General features: G+C 58.2%; 1 protein-coding gene across 2 annotated transcripts; it reads right to left on the reverse strand.

Annotated features, from left to right (window-relative positions):
• Positions 1 to 2,576: 2,576 nt before the first annotated feature.
• TINAGL1 (tubulointerstitial nephritis antigen like 1) lies at positions 2,577 to 12,533 on the reverse strand. 2 transcript variants are annotated; one of them, XM_047727096.1, is made up of 12 exons: positions 12,397 to 12,533; positions 11,585 to 11,905; positions 10,532 to 10,595; positions 6,624 to 6,716; positions 6,312 to 6,426; positions 5,095 to 5,218; positions 4,858 to 5,008; positions 4,540 to 4,729; positions 4,386 to 4,431; positions 4,004 to 4,127; positions 3,217 to 3,262; positions 2,577 to 3,125 (listed from the first exon to the last, which is right to left on the reverse strand). In XM_047727096.1, exons 2-12 carry the CDS (start codon positions 11,895 to 11,897, stop codon positions 2,985 to 2,987), a joined length of 1,407 nt encoding a protein of 468 aa, XP_047583052.1. In that variant the 5' UTR covers positions 11,898 to 11,905; positions 12,397 to 12,533; the 3' UTR covers positions 2,577 to 2,984. The 2 variants fall into 2 exon arrangements, with proteins under 2 accessions (XP_047583052.1, XP_047583053.1); XM_047727097.1 differs by having other exon boundaries at positions 11,585 to 12,017; positions 12,397 to 12,463.
• Positions 12,534 to 20,100: the final 7,567 nt, after the last annotated feature.

Genomic DNA, 20,100 nt, shown 5'->3' on the forward strand with positions numbered 1-20,100 from the left:
GGAGGAATATTTCAGTGGAGTTTTAAAGGATGAATGAGAGTTTTCCAAACAGGGAAGGGACTTGGGAGGGACACTGGACTATCACTACCAATCCCCCACACTACTAATACAAGGATTAGTGTGAGGAGTCAGACTGCCTGGGTTTGAATCCTGCGGTGACCAACCTTCAGACTCTCCTATGGTTCTGTTCCTTATCTGCAAAATAAGGAAATAGGAGTTCGTCTGTTTCTAGGATTAAATGAGATCATATATGTAAAGCACTCAGAACAATGTGCTAACAGAAGGCTGTGGTTAAGCCCTCGATATTTATTGAGCTCATTATGAAAAGCCTTTGCATTATCAAGCCCAACGTCCTTAAAATGATTATAGCTCTTGCCATTTATTAGCCCTTAATAAGTTCCAAGCACTGTGATAAATGCTTGGCACCCTTTGTCTCCTGTGATCCTCCCAACACCACCAGGAGATGAGTACTGTCCATTAAAGAGAAAAACAGAGGCTCTGAGATGGTGAGATTACGCATGGCCAACAGAGCAGGGGTTCAAACCCAGGTCTGTCTAAAGACCTGAGCCCTTGGCCCAGAGAGAGAAAGGGACTAGCCTCAGGACACAAAGCAAGGGACTGGGAAGCCAGGATTTCTTCGTGAACCACCCAAGGGCAGGTATGGGTTGGGAGCCCTAGAAGTTGCTTTCCTCCCCTGTTCCCAACCGCAGAGAGGTGGCTGATGGAGGTTACTGAGGCACTCACTCAGCGAGTTGCTGAGGCACTCGCTCAGGAGGTTACTGAGGCACTCGCTCAGCCCTCCCCCACACCCTCTCCAGCTCCAGGGTGGCCGGTTGGGCCTCCGGCCACAGGCAGGACTGAGGAAGGGCTGGGCCGCCCCCCCCCCCCGCCCCGCCCCGTCTCTGGACCGCGCCTCCGGCAGGGTTGACAGACCCAGAGCCTCGGGACGGGCCCGCGCCCCTGTTCCCCTCCCTTCTCCACCCCGCATTGCTTCCGTCAAAGGTCCTTGTAGAAAATTCCAGGCTGGACGGGGGATTTTCCAGTGGGGTGGGAGCAGTCCGGCGCGTCCCCGGAGGCCGAAGCCGCGCAGGGGGAGAGGTGGGTGGGTGCCGCCCGCCGCCTCTACCCGGGACTCCCCGCGCGCCCTCGCGCGCCCTTGTCCCGGGGGCCCCCTCCGGCCTTGGCTCCTCGGGGACGGGCGGGCCGGCCAGGGGAGCCGGCTCGGGACGTCCTGGCAAACAGGAAATGAGACAAAGGCGGACGCTTATCGGGAGCCCCGCATTCTTTTCAGGTGATCCCCGGACGGGGCCAGCCCTGAGGGGCTGCCTGCCCAGGAGGAGGACCTCCCGCTGCCCCCCTGGGGGGGCCCCCCTGCCTTACAGTCCCCTGGGGTTGGGGGCTGAGGACCACTGGGAGGCCCCGAGGAGCCCCCACCACCAGGCACAGCCAGCCTCCCGGGGTTCCTGGAGAGGAAGGGATGTCAGCGCTGGGAGGGCTGGACTGGGCGGGGGTCTTGGGAGCCGAGTGGAGGGGAAGAACAGGACATAGTCACTCAACCATTCCATAAACGCTAATGCCACCTTCTACCAGGTGTGGGTACTGGGACCCCTGATGAACCAGACCCAGTCCCTGCCCTCAAGGAACTGACAGCCCAGAGGAGGAAGGCAGGTGCTCAGATAAGTGAAATACTGGGTGAAGGGCAGGGCCAGATGAGTCCAGGGTGGCTGTGCGGAGGCCCTGCTGGGGGCGGGGTACGGAGGCGCAGCGGGTGGTTTGGGAAAGCATGGGTCCCTTGCACAACACCTGGCACATGAGCAGCCCCCTAGGCTACTGGCCAAATGAAGGAACCCTGGAGCTGGCTTTTAAGAAGCAGTGGGACAAGGGGTGGGTGGAATGGAAGGGCATCTAGACTGGGGAACAGCCTGTGCAAATGCCTGTTGGTGTGCACATATGCCAGACATGTGGGGAGCAGTGAGGACTCCGGAGTTGCCCGTGTACGGGGTAAAGAAGCCCTGGCGAGGAGGCTGGGACTGTGGGTCCTGATGGCCTTGAAAGGTGGGCTGAGGACTGGGTTTATTTTGCTGGCACTGGGAGCCTGGGGAAGTGGGGTAGAGAGAGGGCTCAGAGAGGCCCATCCAGTCCTGCCTGGGAACGCAGTGGGGGTGGGGGTGGGGAGGCAGGCTTCGCCTGGGTGGCTTGGAGAGGCTGATCTGCAGAGACAGAGGCTCCAGCCTCTGTGGGGCTGTGCCCCCCTTGCCTGCTGGGCACCGGCGCCAGTTCAGCTGATGGGTGGGTAGGGCTTCCCCCCACCAGGCAGCGCTGACTCAGCGTCTGAAAGGTGGTTCCCACGGGCCCATGTCTCTCTGGGGGCCAAAGGACATGCCATCCATGCCCCACCTCCAAGTGGGTCAGTGCCCAGGGCCCCTGGCAATTAGGGCTGAATGGAGGCTAAAATTTCTAATCTGCCCACCCCCTGCCAAACAGCAAGGCCTCAGGCAGTCCTTTCTGCTGTCTAGCAGTAAGCCACACCGTCTCTGGGCTGGCTTTCCACTCCCCAAAGTTACAAGGTACCACAGTGATCAGTACTCTTTTTATTTTTAAAACAGTGAAAAGAAAAATAAATATCTTTGGAGAATAGAAGTACAGGAGTGGGGTGGGATAGGGTGGTGGGGCTGGAGACTTGGGGGTGTCCTGGCTTCAGTGGTCTTAAGCGGGGGTGCCGCGGCCTGGGATCTGCAGGCCCGCTCCTCCGGGGCCAGGCCCTGCCCAGTCCCCGCTGGGAGGTCTGGGGGCTCCACCAGCCTCGCCTGCCCTCGGCTCCCAGGCCGGGCGCTGCATCAGCGGAACCGCCCCTCGCGCGGGGATTAGACCCCAGGCGCCCGCCTGCGCCCCGGGGCCTCGTCGGCAGGCAGCCGCGGGGCGGAGCGGAGCGGTGCCGCCCCCAGGGGCTCTTCCGCCGGCTGGCCGGGCTCCGTGCCAGGGCCTCAGCGGTGCCCCATGTCCTCCATGCCCACACGGCCCCAGACGCCCAGCACGAAGCTCTCGATGTCGCACTCGTTGGCGCCGCGCACGATGCGAAAGTGGCCCCTCTCGCCCCAGGCTGGGCCCCACGAGTTGGCCGCCGTCTGGGAATGAGGAGGGGCGGTGAGGGGGGTCGTGGGGTGGGGGGAGGGGGAGGGAGGCCTCGGTCGCAGGGCACCCAGCGCAGGGACTCACCCAGTATTTGAGCGTCCTTCCATCGGGCAGCGTCTCCTCTCCCCACCTGGCGGGGGCGGGGGGGTAGAGCCCACGGAGGAAGAAAGGAGCTGATTCCACTTGCTTTCAGGGGCTGGAACCCCAGGGATCCCTTCCAGACCCCTCTCTCTACCTCCCTCAGTCTCCACCTATGGAAGTCTGCGTACTCACACCCATGTGGGGGAGGGCGCTGAAGGGATAACTGAAGGGGGTGAGGAGAAAGGGGGAGAACTTGGGCCCCGCTGCAGGGGCGGCATCCTGGGGACCAGTTCTCTGGGACCTTGCACATCAGCCTTCCCTCCCTCCCTTGCTTGGGGATCCAGGGACGGGTGGGAGCTGGGAACCAGGAGGAAGGGACTCCAAGAAGATGGGTATTTTGGAGGCCCCACACTCCCACTGCAAAGGACATTTCATCCGATGGACAACAGAAATCAGTGGGGCAGCCAGAGTTGGGGTGCTCTGATGGGGAGAGGCTGTGCTATGATGTTGGTGCTATGATGGGGAGAGGCTGAGCCACCCCTGGGATCTGTGTTTGTCTTTCAAGGGAGTTATTTTACCCCAGTGTGTAAGGAAGGAACAGTTCCTAGAAAACCTTTAAAGGCCCCCACCTCTCCGTGTGACCACTGGCAAGCCCCTCCTTTTATGTCTTGGTTTCCTCCTCTTTGAAATGGGGCTTCCCAGAGAGAGATGGTAGGGATTCAAGGCCAGCTCAGAGCTCCTAGTGCAAGCCCTACTCCCGCATCCTCTTCTGCCCCCCTGACCCCCTCACCCTGTGATCTTGACCGAGTGGGTTCCATGCCGGCGGTACCGCTCAGGTCTCCCAAGGTTCACTGGGGTGTGGCTGTAGATGCCACTCTGGTACAGAAAGAAGTCCTCGTGCACCTCCATGAGAGCTGTGGGCCAGGGTCAGAGTAGGGCCAGCTCAGCCCATCAGCATAGGTCTGGAGATGCACACCCAGACCTATACCAAGACCCTAAGTGGCCCCTACAGGGTGCTGCCTGGGGGGAGGGGACCGGGTTCCCCTGACTCCCAGCCCCAGTGGATTTGCTGCCCTGACCAGTACAATGCAGACCACTTGTGCTGTTGGGTGTGCCCAGTCTCAAGGAGACACAAGCTTTTGGAACCAGGGGGCAGGATGAAGGACATTTACCTTGGACAGGGCCATTCTCCATCAGCTCCTTCATGATCTCCTTCTCCTGGAGGGTTGGGAGTGGGGAGGAGAGTCTCCATCAGGGTGAGGCTCTAGCCTCTGGCCAACCTTCCAGCTCCCCCACCTCTGCCCCCTCAACCAAGCACAAACTTACGTTGGAGCCGAGGCGGTAAGCCGGAGTGACCTGGTAGATGTCATTGGCGTGGGCATGGCTATTGGGGCACCGGGCAGTGGCCTGGCGCTTGCCCCGACCCATGGCCCGGCTATGCATCATACAGCGGGGTGCCGGGCCAGCCTCGTCCTGCTCACGGCCCACGAATGGGTAGCAGTGGTCAGACACGACCCTGGAGGAGAAGCAGGAGGGAGCAATGGCGGTGAGCCTGATGAGCACGTCCCTGGCCTGTCCTGCAGGTTGCCCTCTTGAGGCCCCAGCCACATGTCCCCTTCCTTGCCCACCCTCTCTGCTGCTCACCCTCGGCGTCGCAGGAACCACCAGGCGCCGTCGAGACGCCCCCCGCTGCAGCCCCGCTGGTTGTGGGTGTCACAAGACAGCAGGTTCTGGGGCGACAGGACAGGTGTCATATGCCCCAGAGAGTGGATTGAGACGCGATCGGACGCCACAGCTGGTGGGGGGAGGCAGAGGGGACGTCAGGGGGCCCTGGCTTTGGCCGTCCTTTCCCGCCACGCCGGCCTCTGCCCTTGGCCATACCTGCTGTGGAGAAGGCCCAGGAGCCCGCACAGTTGCCCTGGTCCAGAGGCTCATGGATCAGGTTGGGCCACTTCTCAGAGGCCTCAAAGGCTGTGGGCAGCACCTCCCCGGGGCGCAGCACTGTCTGCAAAGCAAGAGTCACTCCATCTGCCTCCTGCACCTAACCCGGCCCACCTCTCAGGGCCCGTTGGCTTCGAAGGGCCACTGAGGGCCTTCTGTGCTTTGTTCTTGAGTACCCTGCTGCTGAGGGATTCCAGCAAGCTCCACGCGGGGAGGAGCCAAGCACCATTTAGTGCCTCCCCCATGTCAGGTGGGGGTGACTAGTCCCATCGTACAGATGAGGCCAGCAGGGAAGCAGCCAGGCCCAGGTCACCCGCTCTCCATTGTTAACCCCTGCCTCGTTCTTCCTCTGTGCCTTCTGATCTGACACTTCCTTCTTCCTACCAGGACCTTGGGCTTCAGGCCCTAAAGGGCAGGGGAGGGAAGAAGGAATAAGGTCCTGTGACCGGGCAGGCGGCCAAGGCAAATAGCAGGAGGCAGAAAATAGCAGAAGCCCAGGGGAATGAGGGCAGGGGCAGGGTCTGGTCATCCTAGCCTTGAGCCCAAGTCCCTCTGCGGGGAGGGCTGGTCTGGCCAAGGACGGCCTCCTCCCTGCCCACCACACTGCCCGCCATGGAGGCACAGACCCTGCAGCCTGTGCCCCAGTCCTGACCTGCGGAAGTTCCCCTTCCTTACCCTTTGACTGTTCCAGGTCTGGTTTCCCCTTCTCCCCACAGAGGATCCCACTGGTAGGAAGGGAGAAGCCCCCTCCTCCCTCGTTCCACAGAGTCGGTATTTGTTTCCGAGAATTCTGGCTCTCTAGCCAGAGGACTATCTGTCCTTCTCTTCCCAAAATACCAAGGTGACCTCCTGGCCCCATGGGGTCTGACCCAGCTGTACTGGAAGGAATAGCATTTTTCCCAGGCTGGGGAGGCCACCAAGGGGCTCATGCTGGGACCACAAAACTCAGAATCTGAGCATTAGTTCTTCTCGCACCATACTTCTTGTTATGGGCAAGAACTTAAGACCCAGAGAGGGTGAGTGATTTGTTCAGGAACACACAGCCTATTGGAGGGGGTTAGTCCCAGGCCCCTGGAGGAGTAGGACGCAGCGTGCCAGGATTCCTGGGGTCCCAAGCGATGGGGAGATGGCAGGATTGTGGGCAAGGATGGACTTACGTGAATCTCATTCATATTGGTGACAGAAGAAGAAGGGCGCATGGTACCCAGGCGGTAGCGAATGCCTTCATCCAGGGTCATGCCCCAGAAGGCACTGTGGTTCCCAGCCCGCCATCTGAAAGAGGAGGGATGGAAGTCACAGGCCTGCCATGATTAGGGCTTCTGGATGTCCGTGCATGTAGGTGAGAGAGACACAGACTGGCCAAGTGTCCACGTGCATGAGATCTGAGTATGGGTGTGCCTGATAGCACAGGCATCTCGCGGGAAGGATGTGTGTCTGCGCCCAGTGGGGACTTTTCCGGGGCCTCTTACCCGTAGTTGCCCTGGTTGATGGCATTGATCATGTCTTGGTCCACCAGGCATGGCTCCTGGTCACACTCCCACCGCCCTTGCTCCTGGCAGGTGCTAAAAGAGCAGGAGGGAAGGAAGAGGAGAGGGGGAGCTGGGCATCCTCGGAAGGGAGGGGGCCTCAGAAGTCACCATGGCTTGAGATTCTGTGCTAGCGATTATGGAAGAACCCCTAGCTGATCCCGTTCAGCCTGGTGGCTTTCAATGTCAACTGGACGTTCACAGTTCTCAAGTTTGTATCCGCTGCTCAGATCTCTCCAGATACAAGAATCTTGCTGCTACACAATATCACCACTGGGGGGCCTAACAGCACATCCTGGACCCAATTTCTGATCCCCTACTCCGATGCCTGCTCTCCCTACAGTCCTTCCTGAACCTCAGGCCAAGAGCTGGGGAGTCACCCTTGACTCCTTCCCCCACATGCTGATTGGCTTCATTGGCAAATCCTGTTGGCTTTGCCTTAAAAACACATTCGGAATCCAAACCACGTCTCATCCCTCACACAGCCATCATGGGCCAGTCACCTTTGCCCTGGATTCTGCTGCCGCTTCCCCATTGTTCTCCCCGCTTCTGCCCTACACCCCCACGGCAGAATATTTTTAACACAGCTGCCGGGTGACCCTGTTCAACCCAAGTCCTATCACGCCATCCCCCGGCCCAAGTCCCTCCTTTGGCTTCCCATCACAGACTAAGAGCCAAAATTCCCTGCCATGCTCACAAGACAGTCCCTGCACGATCTGTCCTCCTGTCCCCTCATTGACCCCCTCCTCCAAGTCCTGGCTCCTGACACCCCAGTCAGGCTGCTCCCCTGACTGTTCGCCACAGCTGTGCTCCGGCCCCAGGGCCTTTGAGCTGCCTTTCTCTCCACATTCCCGAGGCTCCCCCTCACTTCGTTCAAGTCTACATTCAGAAGTCACCTTCTCAGGGACACCTGCTTTGGTTGCCTTCGTCTCCTGCTTTCCTGTTTCATTTTTTCCTTAGCATGTCATGGCTACCTGACAGACTATGTATTTGGCTATCCATGCTCCTTACACCTGCTTCCTCATAGACACTAAGGTCCTGGCCGCAGGGTTTGTTTGGTAACTTTGGGGCCTAGAAAACTAAACCCAGCCCACAGCAGGCACCCACGAAATATTTGTTGGATGCATGAGTGACTGAGGCAGGGTCGTGAGGGGACTAAGAGCAGGGGTCCTGAAATTCAAGTCCTGGGCTCCGACCCTCGCTGAGGAGACCCTCATTGATAAGCCCTCGCTGACGAGTCATGGGATCTCAGGGAACTTATTCAGACTCTCCCCTTGAAGTTCTTATTTGTAAAACGAGGACAGGATGGGGCACCTGGGTGGCTCAGTGGGTTAAGCCTCTGCCTTTGGCTCAGGTCATAATCCTAGGGTCCAGGGATCCAGCCCCCCCCCAACCCCATATTGGGCTCTCTGCTCAGCAGGGAGCCTGCTTCCTCCTCTCTCTCTCTGTCTGCCTCTCTGCCTACTTGTGATCTCTGTCAAATAAATAAATAAAATCTTACCAAAAAAAATGAGGACAGGAATCATCCCCCCTTCCAGGGATTGAATGGCAGGCTTTTTGTGAAGCTGGTAAAGCCATTAGCCCAGGGCCTGGCCCATCTTGGGTGCTCAAGAATCGTTATCTGCTATTAGTGTTCCCGTTCTGGGAACCCTCAGGCTCCCCATCTCTTGAGTTTCAGGCTCCTGCCCTCACGGCCTCCTCACATCTCCTCTAGGTGTATCTCAAACTTACAATGGCCCAGACTGCCTTCCCTCAAAGCTGCTCCTCCCCTAACATCCTCAACTCAGGACAAGGCACCTTAGCCACCCCGGGGGTTCAAACCAGAACTCGAGGCGTGTGCTGTACCCCTAGCTCCTGCGCCGCCATAAGTAGATCCTGGGACAGTGCATCATGGAAGGTTCTGGACTCACGGGCCTCCACTGCCACCACACTCCTCCAGTCCCTTATCACCTGTCACCTGGACTATGGCAATGGCTTCCTACCTAGGCTCCCTGCCTCACTGCCATCCGCTGCATACCCTGCAGTCCCTCCCCAGAGACATCTCGCAATGACATCTATCAGATCGTGTGTCTCTGAGTGGCTCCGGCATGGCTTACGAGACCCACAGACAACGTGGTCTGCACCTCCTTGGGGCTTCTGTCCCCACGTCACAGCTCTAGCTGCAGTGAGATCTGTCCCACCTCCCAGCCTTCCCATGAGCTGCTCTCCCCTGTTCCCTCCTTGTCTGCCCACCTCTCGGCTATCAGCGTAACCATCTCCCTTCCTGAGAGGCCTTACCTTGCCGCCACTGCATTCTAAACCAGGGTCCCCCATTATTCCCTTTCCCTGTCACACTTGTCATGGGTTGTAAGCTGTTCCTCTGTGTGGGGGCTCCTTCATCATTAGACCAGAGCTCCACTGCAAGGACAAGGACCATCTGCCCCAGCGCAGTGTCTGGCACATAGTAGGTCTTTAATCGACGAACAGGGAATTCTGTGACTTTGATGCTTTTACAAGTTCATAACTCTGCTAAACTGCCTGCTTCCCCTGTTGCCTTTTAAGGAGCCTCAAGGGGAACAAACCCAGTATGGCTGGGCTCTTCAGTCCCCGGAGTGGGCGGGGCACTTTCGGGGAGGGCTGGAGGAAGGCTGGAGGAAGGCTGGAGGAGGGCTGGAGGAGGCTGCGTGGGAGGGGAGGCTCTCCTCCCCTTTCCCTTCCTTCTCTGACTCTCGAAGCATTCCTCGAGGTCTCACACAGCCTGGAAGGCCCATAGGCATTGCCCCACACCCTCATTCAGGTGTCAAGGCGCAGGGAACCGGGCCACCCAGTGCAGTCAGTGGGCTGGTCACTCCTTTCCTGCCACCTCCCCCTTTGCCCCCAGGGCTGCCCAAGCAGGTCTAGACTGGGCTGGTGGCAGAGGTCCCAGCATTCCAGAGGGGCCCAGAGTGGCCAGGCCCCAGGGATAGGAGTGGGAAAGAGGTTAACCCATCAATGCCCAGAGGCATCCTATCAGGAGCGGCGGGATCATGCAGGCGTGCTCAGTCTTTCTGAACACGCGTGTATGATTCACACACGCTCACCCCACTTATACATGCACATGCATTCTCTCAGCCGAACTTCACGAGTCCCCATTCTCCCTGTGACCCAGCACCCCTCATACGGGTGAGGCAATGGAAACAGCTTATGTGTAATGCATTCCAAAAATTTCCTCCTCTCTGGGGCCTCCCAGTCCCAGGCAAAGAGGGCATAGGGTGGAGTGGGTGCAGGGCCACCTCCTCAAACCCACGGGGTCCCCATTATTTCAATCAGGCACTCAAGGCCTCCTATCCAACCCCTCTCCACTTCCCATCTCAGGACCCAGACTAGAGTGGGGGGCACCCCTGACCCTTCATCCCCAGGTGGAATGGTAGGGAGAGGAAGGAGAGAGAAAGGGGCCACATTCCTGGGAAGGCCCTGCTCCAGTTTGGCTGGCCTCCAGCTCAGTCATCCCTGACCCTCATCCCGTCCAGGGTGGCGGATGCTGCAGTCAGAGGTTTCCTTCCTGGCGCCCCCTTTTCTAGATTCTCCCATGACATGGAGAAAGGTTGGGAGGGGCAGTAGCCCAGCCCGAGCCAGGAGGGACAGGGGACGGCTCCCAGCTCAGGAGCCATATCCGGGGCCAGGCATCCATGGCTGCCTGCTCCTGGGGAATGCTATTAGTGTTTTCTAAACAACAGTCAGTGCTAAGCTGACAAAGTCAGGGTAAAAATCCCCGTGTTACAGATAAGGAAACTGAGGCTCAGCAAGTAAGCGAAGAGGAAAGAACTGGAACCAAGTCTGGGGGGCCACAGGGTCCACAAGGCAAGGTTCCCTCCAAGCCCCCAAACACTCACCAACGGTTACAGTTGTCCCAGTAGGTTCCCAGGACTGGATAGATGCGACTTCCGTGCGTACATCCTGGGAGGAGGGAAGAGGAGAATAGAAGTGGAACAAAGACCAGAGACGACGGGCTGAGAGGGCCAGGTCCTCAGAAGTCAGGTGTCCCGAGTCCTCCCCAACACACACACACCCACACACACATGCGCGCGCGCACACATACGCACACGCACGCATGGCCCAGCCCTCACTGAAGCTAAGGTCAAACTTAACTTCCGAAGACCTCTCCTGCAGAGTCACACACATACCAACAGCTACCTGGGAAGTTCTGCAGTGACCCTAGCTTGGACCCTCTTGCTTCCCTTGGACGCCAGCCACAACATTCCTCGGATCCTTTGCCCTTTAAATGACTTGAAACTTGGAGATGGGGGAGTGGGAGGGGCATGGGGAAGCCAGGGCTCAGAGAAGGCAAAGGACTCCCCTAAGATAACACAGCACTTTGGGATGACAACCCCAGTCTTCCATCTCTCACCCACAGGCCCTCAGAACTGGGGGAAGGGATTCAAATGATTCCTCTGTGGGACAGGGACAAGGGCAGGGGAAAGGATGGTGACGCAGGCTGAAAGCAGGAACAGATTCACTCCCACCTCCCAGGTGTGACCAGCCACCTCCGGGAAGAGAATCCTGAGCAAAGGCAGAGGAATGGCTTGGAAGAGCCCGACCAACCCCCCTGAGGGCTTATCGGCCTGCGGGGTGAGTCAGCGGGCGGGGCCGGCACCTTCCCCTTCTGGCAAGGAGACGGGACTGGGAGAAAGGGCAGCAGACTGTCTTTCTCCTGGGCGAGCTGGGAATCCCACTGACCAAGGATCTTCTCTTTTCCAGTCTCGCTGGAGGGATTCAAGTTAGACCAGAGCGGGACTTCTCAGAGGCGTAGGCAGACAGTGGGGCGGGGTCTCTCCCAGATTCTACAAAGCCTCCCCTGGAAATGTCAGTGCCTCCACCTTGCTCCTGAGCCCTGCTGAGTCTGGGGCTGGCAAAGCAACCCACCCTCCTGGCCATCTGGTGCCCACCTTGGATGGGGGGAAAGGGGGGTGGCACGCCGAGGCAGAAGTCCCAGAAGTCAGGGCAGCAGTCGGAGACGGTGCGGTTGCAGAAGAGGTCACAGTAACAGGTAGCACCCAAGTAGGGCAGGGCACAGTCGTCGGCACGGCCGCGGCAGCACAGGTCCTGCTCCTGGCAGTACCGACCGCCCGCATCCCGGATGCCCCGCAGGTGCAGGCCTGGCGCTAGCTCGCGGCGCCCACGACCCCGCCGGGCACCCAGGGCCAACTCGCCAGCCAGCAGCAGCAGCAGCAGCAGCAGCCGCAGTGGACATCGCCACATGGTGCCTCCTGGGCCCAGGAAGCGCAGATGTCGGGGGTCAGAGGTGGTGGGCAGCAGACCTTCCCTGTCACCCGGGGCACTGATCTCCCAGCTTCCTGGGGCTGTGAATCCAAGGGGATTCTGCGGGGGTTCAGCAAGTTCCAGGACCCTGATTCCCGCGTCCCCAGGGAGGAAGGGGATTGAGGGAGAAATGGAGCCCCTCCCTGACCTGCCTGGGGACCTTCAAGGACAGGAGGTGGGGACTGTGGTGATCTTGGTGCCGGGCTCAACACACCCCAGCACCTGTAGCTCGGACTGTGGTCTGCTCTCCCATCTGGGTCCCTCTGCCCCTCTTTCAACCTCCATTCCTGACAGGGGTCCCCCTGGCTTGTGTTCCTCTGTGTCCCTCTGCCCCCCTCCATTCTCCCTCTCTGCCAGCCCTCCCTGCTCCCTCCGCCTGCCCCCTCTTCTCTGTTCCTTCCTTCTGAATACCTCCCCTCTACGAGAGGGAGAGTCCTACCTGGTGACGGCTGTGCTCAGGCTTCCCCACGCGCCTCCACCTCCAGGTTCCTGCCACCACGGGACACTCGAAAGTCAAGGGAGGAGTGCGGGGCGGGACCGCTTTTTGTACCGCCCTGCCCCTGCCCGCAGCACCGCCCCTCGGGGCTGGCCCGGGCTGCAGGGGGAGGGGACCTGCAGGCTCACACCTGGAGCAGCCCCGTCACTCTGGAGCTGGGACTCGGGAGGGGAACTGTGAGCACGTGACTGTCCTCGCCTTGGTCGGTCTCTCCTGACAGCCATTGCCTTAGGTGGCGCGGGAACTCCAACTGAAGCTGAAAGGATTGTGCTCTGACACGGGTAAGGACTTCCCAGTGGGCTTCCCTGCAGGGCTGAGAGGTTCCAGCGCAGAAGGGGAGATTGGAGGTGGCAGAGCTCGGAGTTTTGGAGCTAAGCTTGGGAAACGATGGTGAGCGCGTGGGCAGCAAAAATCTCTAAGAACCTCTCCAACCCCTGGGTAATAAAAACTGTCATGCACGCCCCCATCCCCCATCACAGTACCCCCCTAGGCTTGGGGCCGCCCCAAGCCGCCTCCATTCCCAGGAATGACTGGAATCTGGAGGATGGTTGAGGACTCTGCGGAGGCCTTGGCGGCTCATCGTTGGAGGGAATGGGGTGGGTGGGGTGGGTGTGGTGTGGGGGCCATTTCCCTGCCCCGTAACTCTTCTTTGGGTCTGCTCTGCCCAGGCTGTCCAGGCACCTTGCCAAGCGCTGTCCCCTCTATCAACCCCAAGGGTGTCCTGCTTGGCACCTGTCCCCCTCCAGGGCCCGAGGGCAAGAGCCCTGGCAGCTGGTGCCCCCCACGGAGCCCCCCCTCTTCCTGCCCTGGGCATAAACCCTTCCTTTGCCCAGGCTGGCCTGGGCCCCAAACAATGAGGCTTCTGTCCCACCAGCCCCGCCATCACCTTTTACCTCTTTGTTGCGCAATCTCCTCTTCTAGCAGGTTGGGACTCTAACAGCAGGGAGGATGAAAGAGGACACCTGGAAGACTCCCCCATCCGCAGGCCGGAGCCTCACATCCACCCCATGAAGGGGAAGCATCAGTCATGGGATTCCTTTTGCCCTCTCTCTGACCACTCCACACCCCTCCCTCAGTCTAGGGATGTCCTCAGCTGGCCAACCCCTGGGGGTGGAGAGGAGACCAGGACAATGGGCATCTGTGACTGGGTTACCCCCTGCCAGGGGGCACTGGGCAGAAAGTCACCCTGCTGCAGGGCACGGCATGGTGGTAGGGGCCAACACTAGCGGGGACACCCCAGGAGCTGGCCCATCGGCTCCCTGCAGGGACCTGGGAGGAACAAGCCTAGTGGGAACCTGACGCTCAGAACAGACTTGCCGGTCACCTGTCAGAATGCGGGCTGCCTCCCTGCCACCACTGGCTCCTTTCCCTCTAACCACCCTTAGTCACCTGCTGCAGGTCTTGACATACTCCTAGTTGGGAAGTCCCTGGTTGTGTCTAACCTCCATTCATCCAGCTGCAAGGCGGGCGCCTCGGTTAGGGTTGATGTCATATCCTTGGGGCGGGAGATGGAAGGTGCTTTCAGAGGAGCCCATACTCAGAGCGCCCCTTCCATGGATCAGTTTCAGCTGGGGGCTGGGGGCTGGGGGCTGGGGTGTGGCCCTGGACCTCTGGGTCATCCTTTGTCCCAAATCACTCTCTGTGGGCCACCGTGCGGGTCTTTGTTGTGTGTGTGTTTTCATGTGTGCGTGTGTTTGTAGGGTGTTTCTGCTTGAGCATGTCTGCCTATGTCTGCTTGTCTCTCTGCTTTGTGTGTGTCTGTCTGGACGTTGCCTCTGTGTCAGTCATGCGTGTGGTTATTCTTTGCCAGTATCTGTGTCCTTGGTGGCTTGTGTGTCTGTATGTATAGCTGTGTGACTGTCATTGTCTGTGCCTACCTCTCTGCTAGGTGTCTGTCTCACTGTCTGTGTAGCTGTGTAGGTGTCTGTTTGTGTCTGTTGGGGTTTGGGTTCTCTGCCCGTTCCTGCCTCTCTGTGCACAGGAGGCAGAACACAGAGCAAGGGAAGACTGCAGAGCCAAGGGCATGGCTGGGGGGGTGGGGTGGCGGGTGTCCCTTGTCATCACTGATTCTGGCACTAAGCCCACCCCAGTGGAATCTCATGACTCACTGGGTTCCTTGGCCAAAGAGGAGAGGAAAGGGCAGGGCTGGGTGGGGGCTATAGCCCCACTTTCCTTTTCCATGGCCCCCCTCTTTCCTGGAGCCTCATTCTCTGTCTTATTCTGCTGCAAGGGCCTGGGTGGGGGGTTTCTGGCAGAGCAACGGGTGAGGAGTCATAGCAGGACCCTCTGAGCCCTTTTGCTGTCTGGGAGGCAAGTGGCCTGGGCTTGGTAGCAACTCTGTCCTCCTTCACTTGTGACCCTGGGCAGACACTCTCCCTTTCTGGGCCTTGGTTTCCCATCTGTACCCAGATGCTCCTGGCAGGCCCTTCCATGCTTTTCTCTTTCTACAAAGGGAGATGGAAACTAAAAAAGACAGTGACATGCCCAAGGTCACACAGCAGAGCAGAGGCCAGGCATCCTCTTCTCTCCCCAGTCCAGGGCTTACCCCGCCCCCCCACCACCACTGCTGCCACACAGCTGCTCTGGGGGGCACAGAATGGGCTATTCTCCTCGGGAGGCTGAGCAGGGCCTTCTGGGAAGACAAAGGCCGATTGTGCTCCTCGGAACCCAGGTCTGCGGCTAAAGGCCCACCACACGGGGCTTAGGGCTCAGTGGCTTGGGTCCCAAGTGACACTCCAGCTAAGGTCAAGGGTCCCTTGTGGCCCACTGCGGTCAGCCAGACGTGTCCAGAGCTGAGAGCGGTGAGGCCCGAGCGATCCAAGAGAGGCCTCGTGCCGTGCGTGGCAGGCCGTGTCGTGACACGTTGGCCTTCCTGGGGCCCCTTGGACTGTGTGACAGAAAGCACCGCCCTCAGGGCTGTGTGCCAGGCAGAAGGCTGTGCTGCCGGAGCACACTGGAGCGCTGGCAGAGAAGATTCCGGGCCACGTGGAAGCGTGTGGTACCATGCCGTGGCCTGCCTTTCCGGCGGATTTTCTCCTTCACTCAGTGGTCTTTCTTTCTTTCTTTCTTCCTTCCTTCCTTTCTTTTTTTCCTTCAAGATTATTTATTTGTTTATTTGGCAGAGAGAGACACAGCGAGAGAGAGAACACAAGCAGGGGGAGCTGGAGAGGGAGAAGCAGGCTTCCTGCTGAGCAGAGAGCCCGATGCAGGGTTCGATCCCAGGAGCCTGGGATCATGACCCAAGCCAAAGGCAGATGCTTAACCAACTGAGCCACCCAGGCGCCCTCAGTGGTGTTTCTTGGTCATTTACTCTGTAGCAGGTGCTCAGCTTAGAGCCCAACAGACATGCGTCCTTCCGCGGTGAGGTCTTCCGTCTGATGGGAAGATGGTCACAAACAAGTGAACCAGCGTCTCCTTAAGTCATTCCGGAGTGAAGAGTTCCCTGCATACGCACCCCACATAGGACCCCGGAGTCATGTGGTGGAGGAGACGACAGGTGACCTGAGATCTGAAGGACCGGAAGGAGCCCCGGGGCAGGGATGGGTGTCCCAGGAAGCCCAGGAGTACGAGCGAGAGCCCTGAAGCCTGGCCCAGGTGGGTCTGTTGGGGACACAGAGGAAGCCCCGCGAGCCCTGCTGGAGGGAGGAGCCTGCATTGTCTTCTGATCACCGGAGAGAGGTCGCTGTGGGAGTGAAGTAACCTGATGCATGGGAGCAGAAACCCCCTCGGGCCCCCTCAGGCGAGAAGAGTGGTCAGCGAGGCAGAAGTGGTTGAGAGAGACTGGGCAGGAGGCAACGGTGGGACCAGGCGAGAGGCGCTGGGGCTTGAACAAGGCTGGTGGCCATGGGGACCAGAGAAGGGGACCTATTTGAGACCTATTCTGGCGGGGCAATGGGATGGTGTTGACGGGACTTACTGAAGCAGCAGCAGATGGGAAGGATGGGAGACAGGAGGAATGGAGCGGGACTTCTGGGCTTCCAGTCGGGTCGGGGAGGGGGGTTGAAGATGGCCACAAATGTCTGCTCCTATGTTGAGAGTAGGAGGCTGTTCCCCTCCTCCCAAGTCTGGGCAGCCTCAGGGACATTTGGACCTATAGGCTACCCTGTGACTTATACTGTTTCCAGCTCCGACTGGATGAGAGGGAAGGGACAGAGCCTGGGGACACTCCCATATTAGAAGCCAGACAGAGAGGGAAGAATGATACAGTAGACTGAGCAGGTGTGGCCAGGGATGGAGGCGGAAAGCCAGGTAGGAGAGATCAGGCAGCCAGGAGGAGAGAGTGTTTCAAGACAGGGGAAGAGGTGACCTGTGTGCAATGCCACCCAACTGTCCGAATGAGCTGAGCACAGAGGAACGTCCACTAGGTTTGGCAATAGGGACTTCTGGTGACCTTGCTGAGAGCAGTCATAGTGGAGGAGGGAGGCTGGAAGCTGGATTGGATTGGCACATGGGAGCCAGTGAATTGGAGAAAACAATCATAGGCAACTTTTCAGAAAGTTTTAATGCAAAGGGAAGCGGAGAACTGGAGTGTTGGCTGGAAGGGAATGCGAGGGCCACGGGAGAGTTCCGTCCAACTTTGAAGGATACAAAACCGAGTCTGCGCTGATGGCACTGACTGCTAGGAGGGGAGGACCTGGTGATACAGAGCAAAGGCATTACCCCAGAGCAAAGTCCCCGATAAAGTAAGGGGGTGGGGGGAGACCCAGAGTGCAAACGACAGAGCTGGCTTTGAAAAGAGCGGGGACAGACAATGACTCTAGAGGCCGAACAGAAGGGGAGATGGGTTTGTAGATTTCGCTGTACAAAGACCAGGGAAGCTCCTCTGATGGTTTCTGTTTTTCCAGTGGAGTGGGAGCAGGTCACTGCCACAGCGAGAGAGGCACAGAGGACCGGGTGAGGACCATAGGTTAGGTGTGAAATCACGGTCACAACCAAGGCCACTGGAGAAACAGAGTGGGGTTTCCAGCTGTGCAGAGCGACCATTTAGAGTTACTGCCCATGAACTTGTGATGTCCCTGGCCTGCCAGTCTGTTCTCTTGTCATACATAGCAGGTGCCGAGCACAAGTCCTTCCCCCAGGTAATCCAATGATCTCAATTGACATCTGGGAAAGCCAAGACTCAGAAAGACTTTCTGGTTCCCCCACGCAGCTCTTGGGGGCTGAACAGGACCTCCATCCCAAGCCTGTGCCCACGCCTCTGCCCAGGCCAAATTTGTGCAAGGGCTAAGTTGACTTTCCTACCTGGTAGTGTTTGTGGATTTCAGGGGTCACGGCAAGTGGGAAAATGCCGAACAGAGAAACGCAGTTTTCCCTTTTGTGTGATATTTCTGCATCACTGGTGTTGGGACCAGTTGGGTATAAAAGGTCTCTGGGTGCTGCTTCCTTGCAAAGTCTGGGCGCTGAGTAATGGCACCACTTGCCATCTTCACCCACATCTACAGGGCTAGCTTCCTGCAAACACTGGGCCAGGAGTACTGGGATATTCAGGGTTAACAGCTGCCCCCCCCACCCCACGTTAATGATCTCTCCTTCAATTCCGCATCCCTTTCAATTAAGAAGACTCCCCCGCGCGTAGGAAGCTTGGTGAGACCACCAGTAAACATCTCCGAAGGCTGGTCCAAGCTTGGAATGCCTGTTTACAGAAACACGTCCGCAATTCACTTGATGTTTCCGGGAAGTCCTGATCTTCTCACCCGGGAATGTTAATAAAAGGGTCTTGAAAAGTACAAGAGGCTCTCCCATGGTTGCCAGCACATTTTACACTTGGCCTTTCCATCCCCAAGCAGAAAGTGATAGAAGCCCAACAGAGGGGTGAATTCCAATCCAGTAGGAAGAGTCATTGTTAAGAGCTGGGTCCCTAAGGGGGAATACTGTGATATGACCTTACTGGTCTTGGTGGGCTGAATGAGGCCCCAAGAATGATATGTCTGTGTCCTAATCCCTAGGACCAACAAATGTTACTTTATTTGGAAGAAGAGTCCTTGTAGAAGCGATTATCTTGAAATGAGATCATCCTTGATATCGGGGTGGGCCATGAATCCCCTGGCCAGGGTCCCTACAAGAAACACAGGGGGTTCACAGAAGAGGAAGGAGGCCACGTGAGCGCAGATGCAGCGATCGGGGTGATCTGACCAAGGAACCCCTGGGGCCACCAGAAGCTGGAGGAGGCCAGAAGTATTTTCTCCCCATAGCCTCCAGAGGGAAGAAAGCACTTGCGGAAACCTCCAGAATGGTCAGAAAATCAGTTTCTGTCATTTCCGAAGTTGGTGCAGCAGTCCTAGGAAACAAATACGGGGGGCCCCATTTCAAGGATCTGCAGGGTCTGAGATCTGTGAGTCCCCTGGAATGTGCCAGATTCAGGGCTGGATGCAGATCGAACCAAAACAAAGCAACTTATCTTGGCAGAAACAACGCAGACTGGCTCAGATCAAGTCAACTCCCCTTGAAGTGGTTCAGACCCTCATCGGCGGCCCATGGGCCCGACACCGAGCTTCAGAGCCCAGACTCAGGAGCCAGAAGCAAGAGATTCAAACCCTGCCTCTGCCTCTCCGGAACCCTGAAACCTGGGGCCAGTGCCTTAAGCTCTCTGTGCCTCAGTTTCCCCAGGTGTAAAATGAGGACACGGTCTCTACCTTTGGGGCAGAAGTGAGGATTCTATGACTTTATATATGGAAAGCACTTGGAGTCCACAATGCTAGCATGTCACCTGCACAAGATCAGGGGTTGATCATATTAAATGAACTGGAACCCAAACAGCCATAAAGGAGTTCAGGATAGCTGAGGAGACACTGATGCACTGAAACCGACCCAAAGTGAGTCAAATCGGTTAAAGCTAGGTGGCGCTATTGTAAACCTGCTTAAACCTTTTGGGCGGACCTGGACAGACACCAGGTCACACCAATTCCTCCGGGCTAGAACCGGTCTGGATCCCGCACGCACGTGCTCGCTTACCCAGCAGGTCTCTGCTATCTGTGTTCGTCAACTTGGACAGAAACCAACGGCCCCACGCGTCTCCAGGAGAAAGTGACATCCAGGCAGAGGGCCGTGGAAGGGATTCCATGCCTGAGATGGACCACGACATGGTCTCCAGTCAGAAACACAGTCAACAACTCCTTAAAGGAACACCTTTCTTAGGTCAGGTCAGGGCTCAACTATCACGAACCTATCTCACGCTAATTAGACAAGAGACGGATATGTTGCTCCAGGATCTTGGGGGATCTCCTGGAACTCAGGGACAAGAAGTGTAGCAGAAGCTCCTGGGGATCTGGAAGTTTGCCAGAACCCGAGGACCCCCCCCCCCTCTGGCTCTGGTGCAGGGAGGGCAAGCAAGTCCTTAAGGCCGACAGCTCAGTGAGCAGCAGGATGAGGTGAGGGAGACCCTTGGGAGCTTGGGAATTTCAGCTGACACACCAAAAGTTAATGGTTATGTCGGTGCTCCCGCAGGTGCCCCAACACATGGGGGGATCCCTAGCTCCCCAGAAGCTCCCCGCAAACCCCTAGGGAGCACCAATAATCCATGCTTGTCACCCTGTGCCTCCTGCTGGTGGGGGAGGATGAGCCGTTGAGGGTGGGGGGGGGTACCTGGGTGGGGCTCAGGGCCAGCAGGGGAGCTGGGTTCTCTAAACTCAAGGCTGGAGGGGCAGCAGC

This window comes from Lutra lutra, chromosome 4 (genome assembly GCF_902655055.1).
Source record: "Lutra lutra chromosome 4, mLutLut1.2, whole genome shotgun sequence".
In the NCBI taxonomy this organism is placed as follows: Eukaryota; Metazoa; Chordata; class Mammalia; order Carnivora; family Mustelidae; genus Lutra; species Lutra lutra.